The sequence below is a fragment of the Bison bison genome, unplaced genomic scaffold, assembly GCF_000754665.1.
Source record: "Bison bison bison isolate TAMUID 2011002044 unplaced genomic scaffold, Bison_UMD1.0 scf7180017864135, whole genome shotgun sequence".
NCBI classification, from domain to species: domain Eukaryota; kingdom Metazoa; phylum Chordata; class Mammalia; order Artiodactyla; family Bovidae; genus Bison; species Bison bison.
In genome coordinates, this window is record NW_011494707.1 from 3,269,391 (window position 1) to 3,279,960 (window position 10,570).

Genomic DNA, 10,570 nt, shown 5'->3' on the forward strand with positions numbered 1-10,570 from the left:
GTCCCAAAGAAGCACCTATTAAAAGCTGATCTCAAAGCAAACAAACCATCAATTTATTTAATTTTCAAGTAGCTTTTTCACTAAATGTATTATTCCTTTAAGATTACCACGGCTCATTCTGCTTAGATTGTTTACAGTGCTTGTTATTGTGCTTAAAATTTTGCAGTAAGGTGAAATAAAACATTCCAAACAGTTTTAAAATACATGGAAGATGAAATCTCACACTTATACAGCATATAGTTTGATTCTTTTATATTCACGACTAATCAAAATTGTGTCTTAAAACAGCAACTTGGTATTTTTCAAACTGTACTCAGAAACACTACTGTATACCATTTATTTTAATACTAATACTTCTAGGATTAGCTTTATTAACAGTATGACATTTTCATGCATTCTTAAACTTTATACTAGTTTCAATATTCACAATGTTTAAGTTCAAATCAACTAGTAGAGCCTACATGAGAAAAGAATGAAATGAGATTACCCTTTTTATATAATCAGCTAAATTATTTTTAAGAGTAAAAAGTTAATACTAGGATTTAAAAACCTAAATTTCCAATGTTACTGTTAATTCAACCACATGAATACTACTTTAGGCCACAGGACTGCCCATTAGCCTTTCTTGTCGGAGAGCGATTAATCTCTTGAACCATTTTTCCTCAGCATCAGCTTTCTCAATAAATAACTGAAATGAAAAAAAAAAGAAGAAGAAAAATATCACTGTTTGCCAAATAACTTGGATTTGATCTTACAAATCATCTTTATAGAATACATCCTTTAGCACAACATTTAGATACTACTTAACTCTTGATGACTTCTTAACTGAAGATCATCTATTTGGAATAACCCTTGGAAAGTTTGGAAGGACTAATATAAAAATCATTAGCAATTTTACATTTCATTTTGTAAAGTTTATTTCCTACAAACTTTCTGAGAGACAGAGTGGTACGACCCTAATTCACAGAAGACAGCACAATATGACATTAAAGACATGCCCACAGTCAATAAGCCAATAAGTCAATAAGCAGAGCCAGAATTAGATCTTTTAGTGCCAGATGAAAAAATGAAACAAAACTCTTCTTTTTTGTCTATTTTTCTTAACCACATAAAGAATCTTCTAGAAATCAGGTAACATAGGGTGGCCCAAACCAGATTCAAATACTGGTAACAGCTCTAAGGGCTGGGGGTGAGCTGTCTTATGTTTGGCAAATATGAACATATGAATCCATTTTCTTCAATGGTCTTCTTGTCATCAGCCCAAAAGAACAGCAGTCTGAGTTAACTTCAGTGAACTAGACTTAAACTGACATTCTTAAAGCTTAAGGGTCTTACATTTGGATGAGCCAGAGAATTGTCATCTTGGTACTTGATAGCAGTAGGGATGTTGCTTGGGTCTATTTCCTTTTCATTACTCGGTGGATCAGCCACCGCTGATGCGGGTCCTGATGTGGTTGCTGCATGCTTCACTTCACTAGCTTCCACTGCCTGAAACATAAAACACTTTAGATTTTGAATAATAATTGCTAAACTGGCCTCCTTTGAGATGATACTAACCGCAACATGGCCCTAGGATACTGAATAACAGACTATTCCTCAAACAAGCAAATACAAAGAAATTGTGAAAATGTTATTCTTTCAATCAACATATTTTTCTTAAGAAATTTGTACTTATGAGTCTATACTATTGAAAAACTATATACATTACACAGATGTAAATTCTATTAATCGAAACACGTGGGCAACAAATCTCCATTGAGCTGGTCTCTTTAGGTATAAAAAGCAAATCTAAAGATTTTTATTACTATTTCTTAAATAAGTGCCTTCAGTTCAGTTCAGCTCAGTTCAGTCGTTCAGCTGTGCACGACTCTTTGTGATCCCATGAATTGCAGCACGCCAGGCCTCCCTGTCCATCATCAACTTCCAGAGTTCACTCAAACTCCTGTCCATCGAGTCGGTGATGCTATCCAGCCATCTCATCCTCTGTTGTCCCCTTCTCCTCCTGCCCCCAATCCCTCCCAGCATCAGAGTCTTTTAACTGCCTTACTGAAATATAATTCCATATCACAATTCATATCGCTTTTATTACATCAGCAGAGTTCTGAAACTATCACTCCAAACAACTTTAGAACATTTGTATAACCCTCCTAAAAAAACACATACCCATTAGCAGTCACTGCTCCCCATTTCTCCCCAACTCTGACATCCCTAGGCAACCACTTATTTACTTTCTGTCTTTATGGATTTGTCTATTCTGTACATTTTATATAAAAGGAATCATACAATATGTGTTTTTTTGTGTGTGTGTGACTGGCTTCTTTCATTTAACATGTATATCAGTATTTCATTCCTGTTTGTGGTTGAATCCTATTCCACTGTATAAAATATTATAGGCCAGGTACTGTGCTTGGTACCAGGGACAAAAGACTAATAAATCATTGTGCCTGCTTGGAAAGAACCAAGAGTGTAGTGCTGCTCAGGTTAATTTCAACATCTCCTTCCCTGAGCTAAAAGGCCAGGGAAGTGCCTAATTAACAGCAAGGCTGCAGGGATAATATGAAATGAATGATGAGATAAACTAGATGAGAAGTTGGAATTAAAAGTTAAAATTAAAAAACTCTAGATGATTGACTAGCCTTTTTTTTTCTACACCCATTGTTCTAAACCTATAGCTTTTCAATTTCCATGTTTTGTTGACTTTCCTACTTCTGAACATCCACTTCTCTGAATGAAGTGTAAAACAGATGTCACTGGGGAAAACATCTAGAAAATGAAATACGCATGAATTAGTTATTAGAATGATTTATCTCAGAGTTGGAGATTAGTCTCTTTAACCAGTACTTACTAAGCACTACTAATTGCTCAGCACTGGGTACACCAGGGAGAATAAGAAGACATGTTCCATGTCCAAACTGAAGATGACATTTTGCTGAAGGGGTGACAGATCTCTAACAAAAAAATACCAAAATATATATATAAAGACAAATTGCAACAAGTTACAACAGAGCTGTTTAAAGAAATATTTGGTAAATTTGATTTGGAAGTTTTTTTCTTTTATTTTGCAGCCAATATATTTTACCCCAGACCTCTAACATTACTACATCTCCAAAATACTGGTCACAGAAGACTCATAGCCCTAAGGGATATGATACTGACTTTTTATAAAACTGAAGGCATGTAACAGTAAAACCCCATATTCCGCAGAGAGGGAAGTGGGGAAGTATCCTAGCCCAGTGAGGTCCAAGACACAATTTTTTAAAATTATATGTTGCCATACAGGGAATAAAAGAGTATGCGTACGTGCATGCCTAATCATTTCAGTCATGTCTGACTGTGCGATCCCACAGGCTGCAGCCTGCCAGGCTCCTCTGTCCATGGAATTCTCCAAGCAAAAATACTGAAGTGGGCATACTGTTCTGCGTAACCAGGCCGGGCTATGACAGGGCTCAGCTAGGAGACTGGCTGTCCATATTGAACAACCTTGAAAAATTGTGAAGTGTTGTTATTCTAGTTGCCAAAGATGCGGACTGCACATATTCAGGTGGCAGAGATAACATTCTATTATAAAAATCAGGTAATCTGATTTTGTTTTTACCTACACAGTATGCTTATATATACATAAGGTATAAAAAGAAAACAAAGTTCTCAATGGTTAGGATCAGAACATAAAAGTTATTATCTAATAATGGCTAATTTAAAAATGCGTGAGGAAAATGATTAATTGCTTCTTTAAGTGAGGAAAGCTGTTTTAGAGAAAATTTGACTTTAAAAAAACCCTCAATATGGCCAGCCCACGATCAAACATCTGGCTTCAAGTAGCACTGCCACCTGGTGGTTCAGTTTGGAACAATTTGTTTTAATCTGCACTTTGTAAGTAAAAGAACAAATGACCACGCTGCTTAGTTAGGTACCCTTTTTGAATACTGGTGGATATCAGCCAAATACAAGGTTAGGACTGAATAACTGATAATAAGTTTATCTGGGAGAGCAGTCTGAAAACAAGTTGCATCTTGGTTCCTCAAGTTGATGATGTATCAGGAACTATCAGATTGTCTATCTACTCACATTAGAGAAATAGGATGGTAGAGAGTTAAAACTAGTTAAATCACTGTGTTGCAGGAGACACACCATCTAGCATGTCACTGGTGATAGCCACTTTTCTGGTAACATCTCCCTAGTTAAATTAGTAGAATTTATACAGCTGAAGACTCTACCAATGGAAGGGGTCATTAGGTTATACAAAAGCCTTCTTTAGAGATACAAATTTTATACCAAACGTGTGTAGAATTGTCCAGGAGAAAAGGATGTTGAAACTTGGGTCATAATTTAATTTTCAAGAAAAGGATAGCCCATAAGATCTCCCCATGACCTGGATGAAATGGTCCTCTAGATAATTTACCTCCCTTTGCTAAGTCATCTCCTGATAAATAATTCATCTTCTTGGACATCCTGAATCTTTACCTCATATTGCAGACACAGACATTTTAGCAAATGGAAGGGATATCACTTTCTAAACTAATAAATTGGCCCACTGTTTTCTATTACAGTCCAGTGCGAATTTATGCTTTGCTGGCCCATCACTGCTCTTCTGATGATTTTGATATGTGACGACTAATACAAGCCCAGGGTTGGATAGCTAATATTTTATTAGCCTTACTGTACATTTACCAAGGTAAATGCCATCTTCTGAGGCTTTTTAGCATATTCCCCTGTTAGGGTCACTTCAAGGCATGCTTTCTTTATAACTTAACAGGGAATATGCATTGAGTTACAATTATGAGAGACATTTAATCAGTAGGAAAAAAGTGGGTTCTGGTGTTGGACAAATTTGGTTTTGATGCTGCTTTCAATCATTTATTAGATTTAACAATGGATTATAAAATTTGCTGAACCTCAGTTATAAATGTTACTAGGATACTAGTTAAATTATAAAAGTTAAATGTCTAGTATAATGGTAGCCATTATAATGGTAATTATTATTTTAGTTGTTATTTAAATATATATGAAAAAGTGGGGCTGGGATACAACATTGTTTTATACCATTTGCTTAGTGCTTTAACATTTCCAAATGGCTGTGTCGAAACAAACAGGTTTCAAGCTGATGTCTATACACGAAACCAGTAAGTTACTGTGTAAAGTAATTTTAAAACTCTTTGCTTGGTAATACAGTAGATCACCAAGCCTCAAGCAAGGAGAATTTTAGGTCTAGAGAACATAAAAAATTACATAAAACAATCTCTGGCATAACTAAAATGGAAATTTTTGTGTCTAAAATCGCTCTGAAGGAAGTCGCACACACATCCAGCACTTGGTCTTCAGTGAGAGAAGGTAGATTAGTAGCAGGAAGACGAGGCGTGGCAACAGCTTTCATTTCTTGAATACTTATATATGCCAGGCATGTGGTTAACTGTTTTATGTAAATATCTTGTTCATCCTCATAAAAACCTCTGCTACAGGTATTATCCCCATTTTAAGAGAAGAGAGTCAAGGTGTAATGAAACCATTACATAGTTGAAGGATATAGTCAGCAAATGGCAGAATCAGAATGTGGCTCCACGTCTGACCCTCATCTCATGCTTTTGACCACTGCTTCCTAATTGCTAAATGCAAGATTTATTGTAATCTGGTTTGCATTTTAGAGGAAATAAATAAAATTATTGGTAAAATATTTAAACTAAACATATTTCTAAGTGGCTCAACTCACAGTGCTGGATTAATATTTTGAGGCTGCTTCTGCTTCTCTGTCATTCTTATCCAGCCAAGAGCTAGCCTGTTCCAATTTTATATCTTTCTATGAATTATTGTTAAGGGGAAATTCTTTTTAAAAGATAGTTGAGACAGAAGGTGGGTTTCCCTCACACAGATTTCTTAAGGTTGCTTACAAAATGAAGAGACCCCCTAGGGGTTCCATCCTTGTCCTCTTAATCCTTAACTGTGGCATCTGAATTGGAAGTATAAGAAAAGCCATATTGAAACTGAGTAAATTCCAACTCAGCACTAAAAACTAAAGCAAATAAAAGCTGATTATTAAAATAATTAATAATGGTGGTCCCTCTGATGATAGAGATAGGTGAAATTCCTTTATATTGCTTTCATAGGAAGCCCATTTAACTACACAAAGGGTTTGTTATAAATTTGGGAAGAACAGTTTTTCTCTTGGATTTAATCAGTTATCTTAAGATTAATAACCATAGGAAATAATATTTTAAAACTTTTCTTGGGAATATAACAAGGTAGAAAAATTACTAATCCTGAAATTAAAATATATAGATATTATTACATTTATACATTTCAGAAGTCTTTTAAGAAATTCTGAAGAATTTCTGTGTTTATCAGCGAGGTCTCTGATTTGTGAGCAAGGAGACTCAGGGAAACTAAGAGGCGTATCAGAAAAACATAAATGAAGTAAAGTTTATACTTAAGACGGATTGAATACCTACAGTAGAACTTTTCAAGTTTTGTATACACTATACATACTTGGTGTGTAGAACATACTTAGATATTAAATAATTTAGATGCTAGTCTATAATTTAAAAATAAACATTTAATGGATTAAGAAACATGTTAGATATTTGATAATCATTATATTTAATTCTCAATTACTCTAAAAAGTAGATATTATTAGCTTAATGTTATGAATTTGGAAACAGAGGCTTAGAAAGAGGTTGAGGTTTGCTCTAGATCATAAATTATGGTAGGAAGTGTAAAAGTTAAGTTCAAAGTCAGATCTTGAGTCCAAAGTTCATGCTCTTTCCACTATATTAAACAGGGTTTGGATCAATTTCCTCAATCACTGTCAATTTTACTAGTTACTGGAAGAACTGCTATTATCTTGGAAGAGAGGAACAGAACTGCAAATAAATTTATTATATTAATAATTAATACAAAATGGGAAAAAGTTATTTAGAAGAAAACTCAGTGTGTTAACCATAGAGGAATAAATAGTTCCACAGAAAGAAAATGCTAGTTTATCTTAAGTGTGTCCGGTGAGAACTGGGAAGTCAAGGTGAACTCTAGAAAACAAATACTACTGAAGTCAACTTCAAAATAAATTACAATTCTCCTAGGAGAAGTGAATGACCCCATAACATGTACAAGTAAGATATTAAATAAAATGGGCAGCTATATTTATGAATGTGCATTTCACAGCTCCTTTTTCTTCAGAGATTGTGGTGGCAAACTACAAAATGTTCACACGAAATCAGCGAAATAACAGGGCAGGGGCATGGACTAACCAAGGTTGTCTAGTACATCCTGGCATCTTGCACATGCTCAATTCATGTCTTCAGAATGAATCATTTTAAAATATATATGGTAACTGAAAAGCCATCCATCTCACTAACAATAAAATAAAATGCTAACAGAACAACAAAAGGTCAATTTTTACCTATTAGGTCAGTAAACATGAAAAAGTCTGACTTAAAAAGTTAGGTGTTAACCAGGCTGTGAGAGGCACACTTCTCCCTGTACTTCGGGGTGGAATTTGAACTGATACAGTATTTTGGGAGAATGACTTTGGAAATAGGTACAAAAATAAACAATATTAACCTTTAACAAATAACTCCATCTTGAAAAATTTATCCTCTGGTGATAATAATGGATATTCACAAACATATATATAATACCTCCAAATGTACAACTGTTTAAATATCTACTTATCAGAGGAAACAAAATGAACGAATTATGATATTGGGTTGGCCAAAAAGTTCATTTGGGTTTTCCCATACCATCTTACAAAAGAATCTGAATGAACTTTTTGGCCAATCCAATACATTCATCAGGAGAATGCCATACACACAGTCATTAATATATCTACAGATGCAGAATATTTTTGAATAAGTAGTAACTATACTACATCTTCATTATATGTGTGATATTAAAGAATACATGTACTTCACAGTAGACAGCCTTTTCTTCCTAAAAGAACACAAATTCCAAAAAATAACTCTGATAATGATTGAAAGAATAAATCAAATACTCAACAGAAATAAAATGCCAACGAAAGCTCCTTTTATTAGAGTTGAGTAAGTGATACCCATATATAGACAAAGAGTGTAGATAGATATACGTTACTATATGGGCAATAATTTTATTGTTGAAGTTCTTTTCTAACTTTTCTCTAGCAATGTCAATTCAAAAAGCAGGTGTATCCATTTGAAAAGAAAATGGTGTATGTTCACAAAATGCACATTACTGCTATAGAACTGTCATGTTGACATTTTACTTTGTCTTCTTGGTGAATTTTAAAATAAAAATACCATCAGAAACATTTTTACAGGTTTTTTTTTTTTTTAACAATTTAAACAAACTGATTCTCACCGATTCTTCTCTCAATAACACGCTGACACTCTCTTGCCCTACTTCATCTACTAGAAGAACTTATATTTAAGTAAAATCCATTAATAAAGCTTCTCTTTAGTTGGAATGTAAAGGCTTATTCATAATGCCTGGATGAAAACTTACCTTTTTGATTTCTTTACTTGATCTGAATGTTTGCTGGACAAAAGAATCACTTTCAATGGCTTCAATTTCTTTGACTCTTTTTACTTGTTCTACCAGGGTGGTTTGGTCTAAAAGAGAGCATATAATGTCCATGTATTTTGATGTGTAAGCTTGTTAACAGCACTATACCTAAACAATGTTCCTTCTATGAAGTAATATTATGACTTACAAAATTTAACTGGATTAAAAAAAAAAGACATTATGGTTAAGTTATAACAGAAACATTTTACCCCTAGAGATCCACAAATAGAACATTCCTTCTCCAAGGGATCTTCCTGACACAGGGACTGAACCCAGGTCTCATGCACTGCAGGCAGATTCTTTACTAACTGAGCTGCCAGGGAAGCCTCTGGTATAACAATATATAATTATATTTACATTAATTATATGTTAATTTTAATTATATATTAATTTTCTTCTTATTATTTAATCTATCAATGGGTTTCCCTTCCATGGAGTCGTAAAGTCAGACATGACTGAGTGACTGAACAACAAGAACATGGCATTATGCTGCTGCTGCTGCTAAGTCGCTTCAGTCGTGTCTGACTCTGTGTGACCCCATAGCAGTCCACCAGGCTCCTCCGTCCCTGGGATTCTCCAGGCAAGAATACTGGAGTTGGTTGCCGTTTCCTTTTCCAATGCATACATGCATGCTAAGTCGCTTCAGTCATGTCCAACTCTATGCGACCCTATGGACAGCAGCCCACCAGGCTCCTCTGTCCACAGGATTCTCTAGGCAAGAATACTGGAGTGGGTTGCCATTTCCTTCTCTAGTGGCATTATGTGTGGGATTTAATTTTAAATACTTCAGGTCCACTCCTCCCCAAAATTGAAGTAGGCATTGATATATTGGTGGTTTAGTTGCTACATCATGTCCAACTCTTGTGACCCCATGAACCGTAGCCTGCCAGGCTCCTCCAGCATGCCAGGCTTCCCTGTCCTTCACTGTTTCCTGGAGTTTACTGAAACTCATGTTCATTGAGTTGGTGATGCCATCGAACCATCTCATCCTCTGAACCCCACTTCTCCTCTTACCCTCAATCTTTCCCAACAGCAGGGTCTTTTCCAGTGAGTCAGTTCTTGCCATGTTACCCCTAAATATTTAGTAGGCATCTCAGATAAGGGCTTAAGGAAAAAAACTAGCAACATAACTATAATACTATCTTTAAGTCCAAGATTATTAGGAACAATTCCTTAATATTGTCCTGTATAGTCCATGTTTAATTTTTACTGATTGCCCAAGAAAAGTGTTTTTTTTCTTTTTTTACAGTTGGTTCGTCTGAAACAGGATCTAAACAAAGTCCACATATTACACTTAGTCAACAAGTACCTTAAATTCCGTTTAATCACAAACAGTCCACCAACCCTTCCTTTCATTGTCATTTATTTATTGGAGAAAATGGATCATTTAGCCTCGAAAATTGTCTATATTCTGGATTTTGCTGATTTTATTATCATGGTGTCATTTAACATGTTCTTCTATCCTTCATATTTTCTGTAAACCAGCAGTTAGATCTAGTCAGGCTTAAGTATGAGGTTCAGTTTCTTCTGGTCAAGCATACATCACAGGTAGTGCTGTGTAATTACAAATACATCAGATTAGGATGTGCTTCTTCCACTTTTAATGATGTTAAGCTTGATCAGTGTGTTCAAGATGATGTCAGTCCTACCGTATTATTAAGTTCTCCACTAAACTTTCACTTAATGGTTTTAGCAGACATTAATGATTGTTGCTTAAATCCATTATTTTATTAGGCACTGCAAAATGGTGATTTTTTTTTCTAATTCTATTATTTGTACCATATTTATTAACTCTGGTCTAAAGAACTTCCCTCATTGACTATTTTATGATTGAAATATAGTCTGTACAGGAAAAAGCAGAGTGTTTAATTCTCTTTATTGATCAATTCTGGTCCAAAGGTGACCATTATGAGCTCATGAATAATTATATATTAATGCATTTCAGTCCATAGGCATCATCTTCGCATTTTGATTCTACCTTTGCCAAGTGGGAGCCTCTTGGATATGAAGAGTGGGAGAGTGGGAGCACTCTTCTGATATGACCTCT

General features: G+C 34.9%; 1 protein-coding gene across 1 annotated transcript; it reads right to left on the minus strand.

Moving 5' to 3' along the window:
- Positions 1–31: 31 nt before the first annotated feature.
- LOC104988511 (serine/Arginine-related protein 53-like) lies at positions 32–8,777 on the minus strand. The gene is made up of 3 exons (XM_010839860.1): positions 8,464–8,777; positions 1,336–1,488; positions 32–688 (listed from the first exon to the last, which is right to left on the minus strand). The coding sequence occupies exons 1-3, from the start codon at positions 8,593–8,595 to the stop codon at positions 596–598; spliced, it is 378 nt and encodes a 125-aa protein (XP_010838162.1). The 5' UTR covers positions 8,596–8,777; the 3' UTR covers positions 32–595.
- Positions 8,778–10,570: the final 1,793 nt, after the last annotated feature.

What these genes read in the sequence shown, in the direction of transcription:
- LOC104988511 (XM_010839860.1), bottom strand. Translation starts at nt 8,595, where the DNA reads ATGGACATTATATGCTCTCTTTTAGACCAAACCACCCTGGTAGAACAA. An exon ending in CAAGTAAAGAAATCAAAAAG is followed by an intron (nt 1,489 to 8,463) that starts GTAAGTTTTCAT and finishes TTTATGTTTCAG; the next exon opens with GCAGTGGAAGCTAGTGAAGT. An exon ending in ATTCTCTGGCTCATCCAAAT is followed by an intron (nt 689 to 1,335) that starts GTAAGACCCTTA and finishes TTTTCATTTCAG; the next exon opens with TTATTTATTGAGAAAGCTGA.